This window comes from Misgurnus anguillicaudatus, chromosome 1 (genome assembly GCF_027580225.2).
Source record: "Misgurnus anguillicaudatus chromosome 1, ASM2758022v2, whole genome shotgun sequence".
Classification (NCBI taxonomy): domain Eukaryota; kingdom Metazoa; phylum Chordata; class Actinopteri; order Cypriniformes; family Cobitidae; genus Misgurnus; species Misgurnus anguillicaudatus.
In genome coordinates this window covers 11860608-11882187 of record NC_073337.2, presented here as the reverse complement: position 1 = coordinate 11882187, position 21580 = coordinate 11860608, and the positions used below count along the sequence as shown (strand labels likewise).

The 21580-nt window shown below is 37.4% G+C and overlaps 1 protein-coding gene across 2 annotated transcripts in view; it reads left to right on the top strand.

Moving 5' to 3' along the window:
• Positions 1 to 10752: 10752 nt before the first annotated feature.
• tafa5a (TAFA chemokine like family member 5a) overlaps positions 10753 to 21580 on the top strand; it is a 139758-nt gene continuing 128930 nt past the window's right edge. Inside the window, exons 1-2 of one of the 2 annotated variants that reach the window (XM_055190912.2) lie at positions 10753 to 11446; positions 11545 to 11635. In XM_055190912.2, the coding sequence (XP_055046887.1) occupies positions 11611 to 11635 (25 nt within the window). In that variant the 5' untranslated portion in view covers positions 10753 to 11446; positions 11545 to 11610. The remainder of the gene's footprint in view (positions 11447 to 11544; positions 11636 to 21580) is intronic. The other variant, XM_055190910.2, reaches the window with a different exon arrangement.

Genomic DNA, 21580 nt, shown 5'->3' with positions numbered 1-21580 from the left:
TGTTCTGTTTGAGTGTGTGCCATCTGGTGACCTAACAATAACCAATTCTCTCTCTGTGAGACAGGGTGTGCATGAACGCTTCACCAAGCATCGGCAAAGAAAGCACCATTGAAAGTATAATTGAATATAGTACAGTCAATTTAACTCTCTCTCTCTCTTTTGCCTTCTTAACTAACATTCTGTGTATTCCAGCTCCAGTTGTGGAAATATTGCGAACACATTATGGCTTTACCCTATCTTGACAGTTCACCTTCTCTCCAAGCGTTCACTGCGGGACATTTTATTATCTTAATGGATACAGACAGCAGTGGGCCGGAACCAATGCTGTAAACCAATTGCGATAGGAATCCGCAGGGATTCAAATTCACGTTCCCTCATCTGTGACTGTGTGTTTGTGTGTGTGTGGTGCATTTTTGGTTTTCACTTGTTTCTTGGGTGAAGACTGTATCAAGTGTTACTTTAGCCTGACCGGTAGAGCATGGTGTTAGCACCAACAAGGTCATAGGTCCTATTCCCATGGTAAACACAAACTGAAAATGTATATTTAAGGGGCTGCCACATGCATACAACAGTTACATCAGAAAGCATCTTTTTGACTGCCCTTCCAGTCTCAATAGAAATTGCTAAACAAAATTGGCTTGCTGTCCTTTAAGAAGGGGCTTTACACAGTCTCTTAAGATATACAGGCAGCTGCTTACAGTAGGCTTATATATTCTTGTGTGATGAGGAAATAAAAAATGATAAGAATGACACCAAAGAATTGAGTGTTTGCTACAGTCAATCTTTCCATCCAGATGCAAAAAGAATATAATATTTTTAGTAGATATAACAACCTTGAAGTATAAAAAAATAAGACATACAGGTAACCCTAGACCTTAGCACCCCTTTGTTACAGTACAAATTTTTCAAATTCAATTCAGTACCCATGATATGCGTGGTTAAATGCACATTTCAATTAGTAAAATTGTAATTAAGTAATTAAGAAATTACCATATCATTAAATTGATTTCATTAGGTCTTTAAATTAACATTTAAATTTAATAACTACAGTAAATGAACATGATTAAAGCAGTTTTGTTTTTGTATCGGAATTGCTTTAAAATACTGATTTACTACGAAATCAGCACACGTGTAATGAGAGGAACTTTCTTTGAAGTTTATTGTTAACTGTGTCCATTCTCTGTTTATAATTATCATCATCATTTATTATTTAGCATACATTGAAAATAAAAGTCAGATCATAAAAAGTGTATTGCCTTGGTTTCTGGGGTTTCCTCATTCATAAGTAATGTCATTAGCAAAGAACATTTGTGTGTGCGTGTGTGTGCGCGCGTGTGTGTGTGCGTGTGTGTGTAAACACTTAAATCACCAATACATGAATGCTGTTCAGTCCCATAACGCCTGCCAGGGTGAGTGGGTTGGAGTTTATTCAGGATATAGGAATTCTCAGAGGAGCGATGCATCCCTGGTCAGCATCATTTCTCCGACTGCTGGAGTTTGAAGAATTGAAGCTTATGCGGTAAAGCGTTCGTCAGATCATCTCATTCCTCTGATTTTCCATTAGTGGGAGGGGGTACATGCATATGCTGATTGAAATGTAGTGAGAAACTTGTATATGTGCTTTCACAGTCTAAATGAATTAAGAAGGGAAAATAGAACAGCAACATTATGTTGACATTTTGAAATTCATTTGAATTGTTTTGTATATTTAAAAAAATATTACAGATATACAAATATTTAATAATACTGAAAATTGAAAAGATATAAAGTATGTATCCAGAAGCAGAACTTTGAGCAAATACTAGTTTGGTTTAAAGATAAAAAATAAATGTGCTCAAAAGGTAATTCACAGCAATGCCATTGAAGAACCCCTTTTGGTTTCTCAAAGAACCAAAGTCAAAGGTTCTTTAAATAGCCATTTATTTCATACCTTTTAATAATCAAAAAAAAAAGAAAAAAAAACATTTATTTTTAAGAGTGTACAGGCCTGGGTACACTCCATAGTAGATGAGATTAATGCCAAACATTTAGGGGTGGTTTCCCAGACAGGGATTAGACTAGTCCTAGACTAAAATAGATGTAAGAGCTGTCCAAACTGAAAACAACTTGCACTGACATATCTTAAAATACATCAGGGCCCTTTGTTTTGCCTCAAAATGCACACAAGTAATGTTTTTAGTAAGGCATGTTTGTAAAAAATAGTATTTCCTAATCAAACTAAGGCCTAGTCCTGGCTTAAGCTATTCTCTGTCAGGGAAACCACCCCTTAATGTCAATACAAACCCCTAACCTAGTCCTTAGCCTAACATTGACTCTAAACCCAGTCTACAATTTGACTAAATAATGCAAAGAATGTTACAGGAACAACAATGATGTACTTGGTGTTATCATGTTCACTATGCAAGACTTACTGTACTGTACGTTTACACCAAGTAATTTCTCTGAAATCCAGGATTTCTAGATTTCCAATGGTTGCTGCTTTTTTAAATGATAAAAAAATATTGTGCTGCAGTTATTTGCTATTCTTCTAAACTTTAGTGAAGGCTGTTATAAGAATTCAAAGATTCAGCCTATTATACACTTCTGGGAAATATGACACTAAAACATATTACATAAAACTTACTGTAGAATGTCAATGCTGAGCTATTAACACTGCATTTGTGTGTCAGAGGAATATTGTATAGAGCCATTTCACAGTGCAGTGGTAGAAGCAATTCACAAAAGAATTAGTTTCATACATTTAGATCAAGCCATTGTAATGTCCTACTGAATATCTGCAATTACATTGTGGCCATGGGCAATAGCCAGACAATACTCGTCATTGCACTCAGTAGATGAAAGGCTAGACCGACAAGACCCAAGAATACATGACAAATAAACACAAGAGCAAGCAAAAATATACAACAACAGGATTGGGGTAACATAACAACAATAACAGCCATTGGAGGCAGGGTGGGGCACAAGAAAGTTCTGGGGGGCGCTGTCCAGGTGGGGAAGAACTGGGTGGGTAAGGAGTCCTTGAGCTGTGGGGTGTGGGGGAGGTATGAGGGTGAGCAGGGAGGTTTAGTAGGGGGTTTGGAAGAGGCAGACTTGTCAGTGAACACACAAGGGGCAGTTCCAGGGGGGACAAACTGAGGCAGGACATGTCCGGGATGACAGGTGGACCTGACGGGAACGTGACAGGATTTCTGGGCTGAGAAACGTCAGGAAAGGGCACAGACAGAAATTAACCAGGGCTACCAGGGAAGGGAAAAGAGTCCCTTGACTCCAAGACATGGAGACTGAGACAGTGGACCCGACAGATGAGCAGGGTGATGATAATGCCTGGGGGGATGAACCTGATAGACAGGGCGAGACCGGAAGCCTTCAGTAGGCTGAGGAGCTGAGACAGGGGATGCTGAAGCCGGCTGAGGAGCTGAGACAGGGGGTGCTGCAGCCGGCTGAGGAGCCAAGACTGGGGGCGCTGCAGAAGGCTGAGAAGCTGAGACAGGAGGTGCGGTAGCAGACTGTATAGCTGGCTTCCTCCGTTTCTTCCTCCTGGTTCGTGACACAGAGCTTATGGCAGGTAAGGTGCTGGAAACGTAAACAGAGCTGTGGCCCTATTCATTTCGGCGGCAGTCGACTGCCACTATTGTTCATGGTCTGCTGACTGCAGCCAAGTGGGAAGAGACATGCTGTTTGCTGGAGTCTTTCATTGGCTCGGTCATTTTGTCATGAATGGTGGTAGTCAGAACCCAGATGCAGACAGCAGGAGAAACAAGTTCGTCCTAGTTCGTGACACAGAGTTTATGGCAGGTAAGGTGATTTCTTTGGTGATTTCTTCTCCGTGGAGGACCCCTCGGAGGGGGGCTTGTAAGCGAACCTCTTTCCGCGAAGGTTGATAGGTGGGAGAAGGCTCATGGGATTTGCTGTAGGTAGGGCTGGTTCATACAGGGACAATACAGCCAGGACACAATCCTCCGGAATCACAAGTAGCGGGGCAGGTGGTGTAGCCATAGTGGAACCAAGGGACTCCTCCCAATACAGATAATCCACCAGCTCTCGGGATGGGCGGCGGATCAACCCCTTTTGTTCAGGTAGAGAAGGAGGGACGTTGAGGCCCACAATGAGGTAGGAGTTCAGAAGAATGTGAGGCAAGAAAAACCCCTTGCCTCCATGGCCTGGGCATACTCCCTCAAGGCCCTATCTCTCTGGGGAAGAAACTGAGCTGTGGCCCTATTTATTTTGGAGGCAGTCGACTGCCACTATTGGTCTGCTGACTGCCGCCTAGCGGGAAGAGACATGCTGTCTGCTGGGTTCTTTCGTTGGCTCATTCGTTTTGTCATGAATGGTGGCAATCAGAACCCAGATGCAGACAGCAGGAGAAACAAACTACTTTATTTAAAACAAGACAATACTAGGAAACAAAAACCCACAAGGGGGAAACAAGGGAGAAATCAATAAACAGACTAAACAGGATTTAACACTAAACTTGACAAAAACTAAAATTTGCTTGATAAAACAAGGAAAAGTTCACAACACTTCACAAAAACAATAAACAATAAACAAGATTAATGAAGAAACAAGGGGGCGGGGTCAGGAGACGAGACAAGGAAGCACACTGCCCAAATAAAGGCCATGTGCTACCACACAAAACATGTGGGCCAGTCATGATCCTGCCTCAAGACTAGAACAACAAGACAGCAGAAACATGACAACATGATTTTTGGTAATTCATGTCTTGTAGCAGAAACATTTTCTCGCTTGGTCGATCAGTTTCACGGATATCTTTTCTTGTGTTGCGCATGAATTCAAAAACAATGTGAACCTGTGTAAGGAAGGACAAGTAGCGGATGAGAAGAGCAGTCAGATGTCATGGCACGATCCCATGGAAAACTGTTAAAATGCTCAAAAAGATCACGGACAGAGTAAACATAGTAGCGAAATAGCAAATATGAAGAGAGGAAGGTTAAACAGGTTGACATCCCGATCTGCGTGGTACGAGTAACAATCGCTTTGTGAAACAATTGCACTGAACTCGAGCGCATGAAGTCAGAATCTGCACATTAAATCTTACTGGTAGAACTTGTGCTAAAGCTTTCATTTCTAAAATATACAATATATATAAAATTGTCTTCTTCTGCTGTCACTTCCTGTAGAGAGATCCTGTAGTTGTTTTTTAATTATAAGATAATGAGTTTAACACACAAAGATTAATGAAATGTATACAGTACCTGGAATACACTTTAAAGGCGCTCTAAGCGAATCTGTGCGACATCACTTTTTGTTGATGTTTGAACTGTTTTCGAAAAAACGGAGCGTAGCTAACTCCTCCCCCTCCCTTACGTGTTTCATGAACGCGGCCAACCCCCACTCCAAAATCCTTCTTGTCGTTTATTGGCTGGAACACTTTGTTTTGTTTCGTGGTGCTGGTTTGGCCACTGTGTTGTTATTGTGGAGCCTGGGCTGTCTACAGAGATCGCGCTTTTTTACAGTTTGATCAGCGATCAGGTAGCAAGCAGATAGTGAGGAGATGTTTGCTGTATGTAACAAAAAATGTTTTATGGTCTTAAACGCGTGAATTCACTTAGAGCACCTTTAAGGGAGATAAAAGTATTTACATAAATGTAATACGCTTAATGTTCCAACATCTAGTGCTTTGGTTGTGTACTTGCAGAAGAAAATGCAGACATGCAAATAGAGAGCTGTAAAGGCAAACAATTGCCCAGGTTAGCCTATAATGTGTCAAAGAGGTTTTTGAATGACTAGAATTAAAGGAAGATCATGAGTGTCATAAAAATGTCAGACTTTCATCATAGCCTTTATGTTGTGCAGACAGAATTTGAAGTTGGTTGGAGCACAATACAATTAATGTTTTACACACATATATCCACTTATACATGAAGGAGGTTGTAATCACTGCATACCCATGAACGTCGTGCTGGTAATTTCCCAACCAGAGCAGTAATACATCCTGGGACCATTTCAGATCCCAATGAAATATATTCATTACCATGCAAATTGGTTTGGGAATCGTCGACTAAAAGCATTCGACATACTTCATTTGAAAGTACGTAAATGCAATTAATGGGGCCGCATTCAGAAGAAAGCGAATTTGCCTGCAGATAATTGTTATTGTCAGGATCCCATTAAAAGTTTTCCCCCTTCTTAATTCCTTAAGAAAAACAGTCTTGTGAGGGAAGCCACTCTGCCATGTCATTGTTGACACAGACTTCATTATGCGATAATAATCCGCTTTTTATGCGAAGTGAATAATGCACTATTAACAACCGTGTGCAAAGAAAAGATTTCTGTCATGATTTCTGAGAGGTCTGTTCAATTACTGTCCCCTGTGGAATATGTGCCTATGTCTGATATGCTATCAAAGATGTACACCTAACAGGTTGTGAAATGAAACACAAAACGTGTTATAATTTGTCGATTTTTATCAGAAAATGATGCTTGGGTGCATATTTGCACACATTTTGTTTGCTACATTTTATTTTTGTTTTGCCTCAGCAGGATGTTTCTAGCAATAACCTGAACTTGTGTACAGTAAAAGAAGTCAATAATCAATTATCTTCCTGGCACATACAGTATAGGGATGAAGAGGTGCTAATACACTACAAACAAGTCATCTGACTATTACAGTTTATCCTGTGGCACAGCACACAATCATAGTCCATCTCTCTCAGGTAATCAAAAATTATTACAGCCCAAATCTTAGAGAGCACGCTCTCATGTTGATAACCCCCTGCCATTATATCGGGAAAAACAATGTTAATTTATACCATAGGCAGTGATACCATAATCACCCTACTCACGCTGCGACCTCAGGAAACAGTTACCAAGAAAAGACGAGAGATGAAAATTATCTGTGTCAAACTTGGAAAAAAAAAGGCAAGCTAAACAGAAAAGATCAGTTATTACACTGCCATTAAATACAACTGAATACAATTCTTGATCATTTACTGACCTTATATACAGTAGCCAGACCAGAGTTCATTATTTTAGACCAAAACTACTGGGTTAGGATTAACTCTTTATGCGGAAGGATTGATCTTATATTAGTATAAAAGAACCCACTGTCTTAATAGAGAAATAAAATCTTAATCTCAATACTGTAACATCTTCATTTATAAATTCTTAAAGATATTTATATAAATAGATTTGCATTATGTAAAAGCATAAATATAGTACAACAAATTATTCTATTATTTATGCATACACATTTTTGCATCATAATTTATCACAAATATAGCCATGCTTCATGAGACTCACCCAGCTTTGCAAAAGCATTAACTGCATTCTTAGCTCTACTCATCGTGATATGACTTTGTGTCTTAAAAAATAACAGCAAATAAAAGAATAAAGATGAAGAGCAAAATTGTGCCATGGCTGAAGTTCAAAGACAAATCTCCATTGTGATACAGGGGAAGTAGAGTGAGGAAAGATCAAAAGGAGACTGAAGTGAAAGGTCAATGCTCAGTCGATCACAAGCGACTACATAAAGAGGTGTCCCTGCTAAGTAATGCACAGAGAGCAAGAGCAATACAGACTTCTGAAAACTGAAATGGAAACTCAAACTTTTAAAGAGACGCTTTTTTGTAGGGTCCTGTATGGGAAACACGTAATAAGTAAGGAATAATTGACGACGGGCCGTTGAACTATTTTAAAAAATAATGCACACCCCAGGTGGTGATGCTTTGCGGTGTGGGCGTTACACCTCGGGTGTGCATTATTTTTAAAATAATTCAACGGCCCGGAGTCAATTATTCAGCTTATATTACGTTACCACACCAAGACATTGATCACATGATATATTTAAAGGGATTCATCCGTTGTTTTTTTTACTTAAATCACTATTGTGAGTAGGACTATTTCTTCTGCGTCTCATCCCACGGCTCTTTTGCTTGTTCCAAAAATGTAATTTTAAAGCTGGCAATGGAGGCTTTAGCCGTTGATAGCATTCTAATGCAGTTATTAATGAAGTTATTAGAAAGAGAGCGACAGAGACATCGAGAGAGAAAGAGAGTAAGAAAAGAGAGAGAGAGAGAGAGATGGTGAGCTAGCGAGTGAGAGAGAGATTGTGTAAACAAGGCTACCTCTGTGTGTCTCTTAACAGCGCTGTTATTGCCTCGGAAAATCGTCTGTCATTTTGTTTTTGTTAGTCCGTTATTATAGTTAACTATGCGAAGTGATATGGAACTACAATGCGGTCAAGAGAGCTGCCTGGAACTACGTTCGCCGTGCTTTCCCAAATAAATAATCATCACCCAATCAGATTCAAGCATTCAACGGATCCGTAGTATAATAAAATATAACTTATAAACTCCTCACATCTCACAAAGTTGCTCTCATGCAGTTTATCTGGTTAGAAAGAGTAAGACTGCCTTTACACTTTTTAAAATACATTACTTTTGTTACGGTTATAGACGGTTTCAGCTGTAACAACATAAACAAGCAGCTGTCGCAGTCTGCACGTAACTTCCGGTAAACTAATAATAAATAACAAACAAAGTACTTTAAACGTAGTTTATTTATATAACAAGCAAAAAAAACAACAACACATAGATTACGTAGGAAACCAAAACATTTGTTGTTTTTGACGAGGCATTTGTTCAAGAGATCAGTTTAGCAACTAGTCAGACCATTAAAAAAAAAAACGAAACCGGAAGTAAAGTTCGGATCCAGACGTGTATCACGTGCGTCCGATGAAACCGTCTATACCTGGCATTAGAATTTTGTAATCACTGCTGAACCTGTTTTAGTTTGAAAACAGTATAGCTTTATAGATAGACCTAAATGGAGACTGACTGGGTGTTCTGGATCATTGCGTATCCTCCCTGATTCGTTAAGCTCCTATCATATGACCATACCGAAAGATGACAATGACCAGCCACAATGACCGTGAACAATAACATGAAGACAGGACTGTAGGCTTTTCAGAGGTTTGGCTGATCAAATGCTCTTTTTAAGCACATTGTGTGTTTATTCATGACACAAACGCCCAAACCAAACACATAAGTACTACGATAAATGTTGTCACCAGAAGCTAATAGGCCCTATCATACACCCGGCGCAATACGGCACAAGGCATGACACAAGTGTTTTTTGTGTTTAGTTTTAGCCCAGTTACAATGATCATGCATCATTCTTTATCAGCTTATTTTCCCTATTACTCCATGACTGATATAATGACCTTTAAAGATAACCAAAGCTTTAATTACAAAAATAACCATTTCAATAAATTAAACACAATGCAATTTGCACGCAGTAAGCAGAGAAAGAAGTTAATCTTTCTCTGCTTACAGATTTTCCACTTACAAACTCTGCAACTTAAAGACTCTTAGACTCTCATTGGTTTATTGCATGTTACGCCCAAAACACACCTATTACTGATTTTGAAAATAGAACCAACCGTTTTAGACCATGCGACAGGCACACAGACCATTTTTCCTGTCGTTATTACTAGCAAAAGTTTCGGACATGCCCTATAAGTGCACTTTAGCCTTGCGCTTTAGACCAGTGGTTCTCAAACTTTTTCGGCTTGCGGCCCCCCTTGTGTACATTGCATCCTTTTGCGCCCCCCAAAGAAAATGTATGACAATAAACATTACAAAACTCAACATTTAAAAAAAATAATTTTATTAAACCAGCATTGAGATCCCGAGTTCCAAATATCTGTAATTTTTTGACGCTCATCTTATTTGGCTAAGCTCTTGGTGCTTGTTTGGATTCTTGCGGCACTGCACAGACCCATCGCATGTGACATTACAGCACCGCAAGATTAATTCAAGTAGACTACATGTTATGCTAAATCGATATTGCAGTGGTGTGATGTTATACACCGAATAGGTCAAAAAAGCCTAATGTTAAAATAATTAAGAGATGACCAACTAAATCAAACCGAGCAGAATTGCAGTTCACAGAAACTCCAGAGATGCCTTAGACCAGGCGTTTTCAAACTGGGATCTAGGGGGCTTCAGGAGGTCCAGAGGGGTCCCCAGAAAAATTTAGAGATTTTTTTTATTTATTTATTAGGTGTTTATTAAGTGTTTATATTTTCTTCTTGCTATACATTTAAGACTCATTTATATTTATATCTTTAGAGTGTTTTTCTTATTATTTTCTTTGATCTCACTTATAACATAAGGCATTAGTACTGTATTCTTTTAATATTGTAATTTTCGTTATGACATTATAACTGTCAATAAGGAATAGTGTTGTACTGTCTTAATAAACTCCCAGCTCATCATATCCGAAGTAAGTGATGAGCCAAATCAGTGACAATATCTGCTTAAATGAAATGTGTAAAAATTCGTCTCTTTAACTGTAATATTGCGATAAATTAAATAGCATTACTAGGCAGTTATTCCATTTTTAAAAAGTATTATTTTTATGCACTGTATTAGCCTACTTACTATATTGACAACGTAATAGTAGTAGCCTACTGTTAAAAATCACCAATACTAGTTAGACGGAGCTGTCCTATTTGTGTGGTGCTGAAACTCTTCTCAAAGCAGCTCTCAAGTCTGTGCTCTGTTCCGAGTTAAACACACTGCAGTCTAGCTTACTCCAAAATTTAGACCGAATTAATGTAGCCAATAGGGCTGTTTGACAACATATATACTTTATATAATGTCACGTCTTTAACGTTATAACGATCATTTCAAAATATCTATACAGCAACGCGCGCACGTCAAATAAGTCCGCGTTATAATTAAGGAGCTGACACTTCTAAAATCAATGAGGCGTTTTGTGGCGTCGCCTTCAGACAGTCTAGTAAAAGTTGAGGCGTCACGAAGTTTCAGTACGTGTCGGTCTGCGCAGCTTTAAATCCTTCCGTTTCACCTTCTTACAAATGTCCCTCATTGTCTTTAAATGAATAGGAGTCGTTATGGTTAACGAATATTCTGCAAACCCGGACTGTTTGCGTGGGATTCTTCTTTACTGAGAGACACGTCTTCGCTGACCAGCCAGTTCTTTCGCCGGTTAGTTAGACGGCGTTTCACCACATGGTTTTACATGTAACCCACCGAGTTTATGTTCGTTTTGTTTTTGTTTTACTAAGGACTGACGTAGCGAAATCGTGACGGCTGAAAGTAGGCTATTCATGATCAAATCTGATTTCACGCGCCTATTTTGGATTTACAGTTTCCCGCGACAGCCTACTGACTCAATTCAGATACAGACTTTATTTTCGATGTATTGGACTGCTAACGAGACTTAGAAATGAGCGCCTCGCCTTCAAAATGTCTTGTTTAAGAATCACTCGTGGAGAGAGACGATTTCTCAGAGGACGGGAGGGATTTTAATACCGAATTTTTCGCTGATTTCACAACACGCGTTTCCATGGCTCCGGCGGTAAGATCGATTAAGCGTAAGGATGCGATTAACTGGCCAAGGATGTCGACAACTTTCTGGGCTGTGCTCCTGTTAACGGCTCTTCTGATCGTGTACTGCGGTGAGTTTGCGGTGTGTGCGATGCGTCTTTTAAGTGGATGAAAGCAACGTGATGTGACCTTAGGAATGATGTCTCTTATCTGTCCATTATCTATCTAGTAACGCATAGTAAACTACGCATAAAAACAAAAGTCGTGAATCCTCCAGGAGAGATAAGCTGTGGATATGAAAATCTCAAACCAGGTCAAAGGTATGAACATAGTGTATAGAAATGTATTTTTAACTTAATTTCAAGGGCATGGGAAGGTATGTGTCCATCATGTAGTATGATATCTGATGGACCATATGTTTAAAGCTTTCTGAAAGTGTTATTTAGACCATAATGTTAAGGATTGAGGATTAAGGAGTTGTTTAAACATGTACAGTATGCAAACCTGAACTCAAACAGCTTCTCTGTTTAACACAAATATATGATTAATATCATAATTTCTTTAGGTTAGATCAGCTCTGTCCATCTAAATGTCATGACCATAATGGGCATAAACGTGCATAAATTAACCTGAGACTCAAGGACAAGGGAAGGTGTGTGTTATGCACGCATGCATGCACGCACGCACACAAACATGATAAATATAATACATACACATACAAGCAAATATTCATTATTGATTGTGTATCTTCAACTTTAGCTTTGTTTTTCTGTTTTTGGGCTGCTTTCATGGTGGTTTATCTTAGAAAGTGTTTAACCTCTGCTATCAACTTGCTGTTTTGATCAGGGGAAATCCCAAATCAATAGTGTGCATTGATGCTTCTGGCTTTATTGATGTCATACAATTGCATGATGAATTTTTTGGCTATATACAATCACCGTTAAAATGTTTGGTGCGGTTAGCAGTCTAATGTGTGTATACATACTTTGTTATTTTTATGTCGTTCTGTGTAATACTGAGAAAACCATCATCTGCAGCTCTGCCCCAACCTGCTTGTTGTCTGTGATATTAATCTTTATCTAGATTGGCTGCCCACTGCACAACATCTATGTCTCAGTTGCTGTCAAGACCCCAGGCTGACACCTCACAGCTCAAGCTGAGATTGAAAACATACAAGCATGGGCATAAGCCAGTATATTTCACACGAAACATTAAGTTGTAATAGTTGAATTGTTTTTGAATTTGTTTTGTGTAATGCATTCACATACACAGACAATAGGTCTTCTTTCGCAAATGAGTCATGGGGTCATGTATGCCACTGTATTACCGTCTTACTGAAGACCATCTTCAAAGTATCCTCTTCAAATGTCATCATTGCATAAGATGGTGTTTGTGTTTTAGAGAGAGATTGTAGGTATCTCAAGTTAGTTATAATAGAATTGTGCTGTACCGCAACTGTACAAAATCTATGATATGATGCCATTGATTATAATAATGACTGTTTAATGAGTTAAATCGAGAAGAATTTGTTTTGTGCAGTGGCTCCCTCCTCTGGATGCTATTCAACATGTGTGTTGTAAAAGTCGCATACATTCCAGCTAGTGTTTATAGAGATCATTAGTTTAAGAAACGAACTTCTCTCTCAAAAATATTTAAAAAAAATATATATATTATGTATATATATTATGAAGGAACCTTAGCCAAATCTAGGTACCAGATATCACCAGGCCTGCATGTTAATTTTTTTCAGATATGGCATAAATGTACACATTACAGCTGGATACATTTCTAAATATTTGTGCACTGCTTTATTAGTGTTAACAAATTACTCCAGTCTCTATATAATGCTACAGTTTGACACAAATATAATTATATAATTTAATAAAATATAATCTGGATTTTTGTAACATAATACTTGCTCCAATTTACATGTTACTGTGCCTGAATTGCATTACATTACATTACATTACATTTTAATATACTATTTATTATATCTGATCATTTTTTACATGCATAATATTACTTTTGACACTTGCATAAATGAAGAAATTAAAAACAATTGTAACAGGATAAAAAAAATCATTTTAGCTTATGTTTATAAGTTAGCTGACCTATTGCTAACTCTTGCTCTAAAGTTGTAAAATATTTTGTAGGATGCAGTGTCGTATTTTGGGTTTATATCTGTGAATGCTTAAACCGCCTGGGCATCATTAAAGTCATATGGTGCAGTGAGCATATGGTGCTTTGGGCGTGGGAGTTCGTACATGTATGTGTGCTGATATTTACTGGCTACATTCCTGTGAATAGGTAGAGAGAGGCTTAAAAAAATTGTAGTCAAAAAGGAAAAGAAAACCAAAGTAAGACAGAACGGGATGGTTACTTTATGACCACTGTCTCCATCAAACCTCCCACAGGGTCAGTTATCTGCCCTGATGAATCATACAGTTCCTGCTACAGGCCCGACCCACATGTACAGAACTTGGTGCACTAAAGGCTCCCGCAATTCATTGCAGCTTACACATTTTGTCCTCAAAACAGCCTGTTCTGCCGACAAATTGCTCAAACACTCACATGTACTTCCACTTTCTCAGTCTGGTTATTATCAAACCCACTAAAGGCTTTAAACAGACAAGGGGAGGGGGGACTACTTCTGCATTAGCAAAGAAAATTGAAGGAAGCATTGTTTGGAAATTAGAGGCTTTTGACACCTTATGTTTCTGTTTCTACCGAAACAAATGCAATTGTGGAAAAAAATGTAATTTTATGACCAAAATATTGTACAAAATACAGTTTAAATTAAAGATTAGTTTTAGTCCTTGATTCGGATTGGTCAACAGCTGTGTTTTATTCACAATAAAACACAATTATGATTGCTACACCCAACGATTCTGTGCAGCATCCCTTAGCAAAGTAAGGAGACGAAAAGTACAGTTAGAAAAATATGAGAAGAAAAGTAATACCTCAAATCTATGAACAGAGTAGTTCATTAAGTGAATAAGGTACCAAGAAATGTGTTCCTTATGATTTAATTGTACTTGAAAACAACACATGCAGTATGTAAATTATGTTCATGGTTGTACTGATTATGTCATAAACATATGGGTCACATGACAATGAAAACATGGTGGATACAGTATGTTCAAAATGTACTGTAACTGCACCCACACATGTACTTTTTTTAACGATCATCTAATTCAGTATGTACTGTCACCAATTTTTTCTAGAAGTGATTTTACCTTCTGAAAGTTATTTCAAATTTACGTGGCTAACGGTGGATTCTAAGGATGCTGTGCAGTGATACATGGCAACGTTGGGTTGTTTTATCATAAATAAAACACAGCTATTGGTCAGAATCAAAGACTTGAACTAACCATGTTATAAAAAAGCAATAAGATATGCCCTTTAGCCATGACTTATTCACAATACAACACAGCTTCTCGTATTTTATTGCTTAAGTAATTGTATATTACTAGGGATGCACCGATAGGATTTTTTTGGGCCGATACCGATTTAAACAGACAACTTCTGGCCGATACCGATACCGATATTAAACACTTGTATATAATACTATACAGTTGGTCTATTAGCTAGTTTATTTCTGCATCAAATTAGTTTTACTGAACATGGATTGAATCTAATTAACATTCAACTGACCAACAAAATAAGAGAGCCACAAATTAAGCTAAAACAAATATAATAAGACTGCATGACAAACTTCAAAGGTGGTTTTTGCTATTCAGCATTTATTTTATTAACAACATTAACTGATTTTTTACATAAAATGGATTTCTTTATGCAGTTAATTAATAAACAATCGGTATCGGCCTTTCTTGTGCTATTGCCGATATGCCGATGGTTTCAAATTCATCAAAAATCGGCCGATAAATATCGGCGGCTGATACATCGGTGCATCACTATATATTACAAAATCACGCTGTAATGCAATTTAAATAAACCAATTAATTGCTTTACAAATAACCGCTGCACTGCAAAAAATGACTTTCTTACTTAGTATTTTTGTCTTACTTTCAGTACAAATATCTAAACATTCTTAAATCAAGATTCATTTTCTTGGTGAGCAAAATGAACTTAGAAAATAAGTCTAGTTTATAGACAAAAATAGATCAAATTTGAGTAAATATGTGCCTAAAACAATCAAGAAAATGTATCTTGATTTAAGAATTTTAATATATTTGTACCGAAACTAAGACAAAAATACTAAGTAAGAAAGTAATGTGTTCCACGTCATATATTTTGTCTTTAATGGATCTTTATTGATACAAACCTAACAAGTGAAAGATTCAAAACCAAGAGCCAAAATTATAAAATGGATAATTCTGTCTGATTGGATGAGCACAATGTAATGCCAATTTAACACACTGTAAGCAGCACATTTAATTCTTTAATATTAAGGCAAAACATAACATTACTCGAAATATGTGAACAACTAAACTTCACTTTGTTTGTGTTATATGAAGTTCAAAATGAATAAAAAAAATAAAGTTTTTTATTATACCACCCAGCCCTATAGACAAAGCTGTATAATACAGAACAAGGATGCAAGCAGTGTGTAATATCTATTGCTATTTTATAGCTGGCCAAAGGCCTTTTCTACAGTAAGTACTGTCCATATCAAATGGTGGAGATGACTTGGTGTTGAGTTGTCAAGTTTCTCTCTGGCCAAGCAAACACAAGTTGATGATGAACCTCTTACAGCGGAGGCAGCTTTAGGAATGAATATTGTATCAGCTCAGAAAACTTACAAGGTTTTCTGACCATAGATGTGACTTGTGAACCGTAAAAGGACATTTTCCAACACGCTTTTTCTGTGACGTTGATTTTCGTGTCTGCTCTTGGTTGGTGTGTATGTGCGCTATTCTGGTTTAAGTGCCATATAAGGACTTCCACTGTACTTCCTGTACTAAAATTGCCCATAAAATTAATAAAGCAATATCATTAAGTATGAAACATTTATGTTTGAAAAAAATACCCTGGCAAAGTGCATTTGGCATAAAAATACTGTCACATGTCCAACTACTTTTTTGACACTTTGCCTATGTTTAGCATTACAATCCAACTCTGTTAATAAGTCAGAATGCATGAAACAGCTTGAAGTGCTGTAACAGCTCTGTTAAAGTATGCTATAGTTTTTTGTTTGCATGTTGGTTGTTTACTACAAAAATAGATTTTTGAGAGGAACAGATTGAGGTCTATTATATGATTTCATATACAAGAAAGCTTGAAATATAACACAATAGTCATTCAGTGGTTTTGGAGATTCTGAGTGTGCCATGAGCTCTCTACCTGATGTACACAGGTTCGGGCACTGTTAAAGGCCCTAGCTCACTTCACATTGGGACACTGTTTCTTATTTTCAGAAATATGGAAATTATGGGTTTGGCCCTGATAGCGATCAATTTGTGAATCAGGGTCTCTTGACTGAGGTTGTTGAGACCATACTTAACTCTAGAGCTACCTTCAACAGGAAACTGTATACATTAAAGTGGAAAGTTTTCACTTTGTGTAGTAAAAGGCATATTGATGAAGTTAACGTTTTTCCTCTGGTCTCGTTCTATTTGTGCCGCCTACTGCAGTGACATCATACAAAAAGTGGGCGCGTGCATCAATGGAATGCAGTGTTTCCCATGCATTGGTTTATTTGTCAGTTCGCCACAAAATCTAAATTTACCACCACAAATAGATGTTTGCACATCACGTTTTATACCTCTGTCTTACATGACAGTTTCTGTACAAACACCCGTGGCGTCAGTTGACGTGCTCCGCTAAATTGCAAAAATGCTGTGCATACTGCATACATGCAGAGGTGCGTGTCGCGGATGTGTCACTACAAACTGCAAGGAAAACACTGGTATGGTGTTCCTGATCCTTGGCATGTGGATGTTTCTCACCGCTAAAGGACGTTTGGGAACTTACAACAAAGCACAAATGACAACGGCTTTGCTCGAGACCCAGTGAAAAATCCCTCAAAAGTAAGCTGACCCGATCCAACCCGTGGGGTACTAGGCAATGGAAAGTGCCATTATTGAGGGGTCTTTAGGAAGTCATTCCTTAGTTGTTTGTTTCCTGCATGGTACATTGAGGATGAGGCCTCTTTCTCCGTGAGAGTACCGATATGAGACCTTACTGTAGTTTTAGAAGGGATCACCATGTCTGGAGTTCGCTCTGATAAACAATTATGATTTTTGTCATAATTGTGCAGCTGTGCCATAAGGTATTTTAATAGTATTAAATTAAACTTATTCAAAAACTACTGAAACAGAACCAATGTGATTGTGTTTTGGGTTTTGAGATTACCTGTTGGGTTGAAAGGGTTTGGAAACCCCCGATATACAATACATAAGCAAGGTTTATTAAGTATGCAGGAGAAACAAATGGATAAAACCCTTATCTTAATTTTGTATTACTTAGATTATGTTTATTGCCAAATAATGTAAGGTACACTGCAAAAATTGATTTTCATAAAACAAGCAAAAAAATCTGCCAATGAGGTAAGCAAAAAAAATTTAACCACTAAATTCAAGAAAAATTCAAGAAAAATTTGCTTACCCCATTGGCAGATTTTTTTTTGCTTGTTTTATGCACAAAATCACTTAAAGGTGTAGCGGAGGATTTTCTCAAATTTTAGAAAAGAACCGCCTTCTCCACATTTAAAAAAAATGCAATTGCGCAACACTCCTGATTGACAACTAGGAGGACCAATAGTCTTGATGATCCACCCGGAAAAAGAAAATCCTCGCAATACCTTTAAATTTGATATTTTTGGTCTAAAAACTAAAAAGTCGTTTTGCTCATCAAGATAAAGCATCTTAATTTAAGAATTGTTTGATATTTTTACTGAAAACAAGACAAAAATACTAAGACATTTTTTTCTTGAAAATCATTTTTTTGCAGTGTACTATGTTTAAAAAAAGAACAAATATATAATGGACTTAAAAATATAAATTTTCTTGAGAAAAAAAATCATATTTATATGAAACTTATATTATTAACTAGACACTAGACACGTCTGAAGCGAAACTTGTGTTCACAGTAGGTGGGACCGGTAGCAAAGGCAGACGGAGAGCACTTTCAAAAGCAGAAGAAAGCGACTTGTCCTGCGTTTTCCATGCGTTTTAGATGTTAATGGACTGTAATGCAGACATAGTTTTTAAATTTCTTCCAAAAAAAGGTTGGGACACAATCAACTTGGGCATAAAGCGGTGGGGACATCTCCCACCCGTAAATTACCAAGTAGGGCTGCTGTGAGTGCATGGCAGCCTAGGGACAACAACCCAAAAAACAGACCAACCCACCAGGAGTTCTCCCGGTGCACGTTATTAGCCAATCCGGGCTTCATTCTTGGTTTATCCAGTCTTGTAACGATTAGAATGTGAATTTTAATGATCAGTCGTTACCTTAAACATACACTCTCTCTCATACACACAATGCCGGGGGGTTCGAAAATACAGGAACGACTGCTAAAATACTCAGAGAGGCAGTTAAAACGACTCTTCTGCTTTATTACTGAGAAAACCAATTGCTTGGAAGAAAATGCCACCCTGGTGTTTTGAATTCCTGGAGGGCTTCATCAGTGTGAGGCCGCACACAGGCTATGACAGAAAATGTCTGGGGTGGAAATGCTGTGAAGAAGGTTTAGAAAGATAAAAAAGAGGAGGAAATGACAAGTACAGAATGAGACAGAAACCGGCAGATGAAAATGCACCGTCTAGCACTCATCTTGGATATAATGTGTAATGATAACGACACTTTCAACCAATAGGTTACAGATTGGTGTCCTATTACTTTTTCAGCATTGAAGCCACCAACTCAGTACTGTGTGTCTAAATCAGCTCCCTACAGTAGCTCCCTATAGGTCACAAATCAGTATATAGTAAACAGGAGATCAGGCACTGGTAAGGACCATGGCTCATTTCTCTAGCACACATGACTACTTGTTTAGGAATGACAGGCAGGACTGATACCACTCTGACATTATTTTTAAGGCTTTAAGCACATTATATAAAACACTTTCAGCTAAATGTTAATTTCCTTACCTTTCTTGTGGTCCTGACTTGTGTTTCCTGCCTATATGTGTTATATGTGATATACAATTTTGTCTTTTATAAAGTTCTGTCACATTTCATGATGTTTATTAAGCTGGCTCATGAGAGGCTTGTGGCATGATTTTTGATATGGTAACATAGTTGAAATCAATGCTCCCTGTTTTTTGGGCTGCATTGGGGGAACAAATGTTTAGGTGAACTGGAAGGATTAAAAAAAATGCTGACTCCCTGATCAGTGTTGAACTAGCTGACTAAAATCTCAAGCTTTCTGCATCATGAAATACAGTTACAATACATGTGAATGAAATGTACAGTCCTGGTGAATTATTGGCACCCAGGGGCGTCGGACTGGGGGTAAAACCAGTACTGATTACCAGGGCCCCAAGGGGAGAGAGGGCCCTTTAAAAAGTCTGGAATATATTTCATTTTACCTGGATATTTTCATTTCTTATTTTAATTTTATAATGTCAAATGAAATGTAAAGTTAGAGTATTTGCTGAATAACTGTTTGAATATATTTTGTATAAGTAAAAACTATCTAAAGTCTCACGGTCCCACCCCTTCCTAATGCACCAAATGGTTTAGTCCATCTGCACGCGCATTTTGTTTGTAGTTGTGCGTCTGGTAGAGCGCAAACTTCTGCGTGCGGTTGAAATGTCTTTGTCAAAGAAAGCTAAATCGGGCCACCAAAACAGAAAGAAAAGACAGTAGAAGGAAAAAACAAACTTCCTACTATACTACTTCGCTACATTTTAAATCATCCGTTACTGAGTAAAGAATATTTTTAAAAATGCAAGGTAATCACGGATGAATGATGATTGATTGATGGGCGGGGGAACGTGCTAAACTCACAAAAAGAACCATGGAGATGGACGAGACAGGCACGCGCTAATGCAGACCCTCAATTCATTTCTTATGAAATAAACCTCTGGCCATATTTAAGCGACCACTTTCCACTGAGGCGAAACGAGTGTTTCATTCATATGTAAGGTAGGATTTATGCTTATGAGAACGAAATTGCCAGCCGGGTTTTTAACGCTCATTTGCACGACGCGTTTTTAATACAATGCGCATTATCTTCCGAGGTCAATCAGCCTTGCGTCAAGTCAACCACAACTTAAGAACGTCCTCGATAATGCGCAGGTCATTAGACATTGGAGAGAGAGAGAGAAATAAGAATAAAGGTCTTACATCAGGTACCCAGGTCAGGGAAGCTAGATAAAAGACAATAAGGATGAAAGTATATAGCCATGCACTCATCTCATGATATGCTCATTTAAACTATATAATAATGTATGTAACCAGCAATACATCAATTACAACCTTACTATAGGGATTTTATTTACTAGCTGCTGACCTCATATTTTTTTTGCTTTAAAAGTGCATACTCACCTGTAAAAATCATTAAACAATTCCATAAATGTTTCTTAGTTATAAAAAAGCTTTTATTTTATTAACTTTTTGTTATTGCACATTAATTGTAAAGATGTTCCTACAATTAAAAACAACTAGTTTGAAATGTATATTCCCTTGTCGTTTTTGAACTTTACTAGAATTCTCCACCTCTTCCCGCTGTAAAAAGTAACTTTTACTCTGAGTAAAGTTAAAGTGACTTACTTTTTACTTTTACTTGAGTAGATTTTTAGACAAGTAACTTTACTTTTACTACTTAAGTAAAATATTATTAAAGTAACTTTACTTTTACTTAAGTAAAATATCTTATTACTCTTTCCACCTCTGGCTAAACTGTTTGAATTTTCCTGGCTGTGATTGTTAGTGCTAAAATGAACTGAGACAACCCATTGAAAAAGCAGAATATACACTTTCAGATGATAATTTGGTCATAGACTACATGCAAATTGAGTTGAAAGGCTAAATAAATAAACTGTATACTAACAGCTGTTTGCATACAAAACAATAGCCTCATTTGAAAAAATGTTTAATTTTAAATGTATAGGCTATAGTATGCAAGCAATAGCATTTGTTTCATTTTGCCTTTTTTCCAGATAAAATGACTAGTGATACATGTTTTGTTCGTCTTTTAATATGAATGGAGCTTTTTGTTAATGTACAAAACTAAAATGGCATATTTAAGATTTAATTTATGCCTTAAAGTAATAAAGCATAATAAAAATAAATGTTCTAAAATTTAATGTCTTGTTCATTCAGCAAAATAAAATATGACTGAATCAAGTCTTGTTT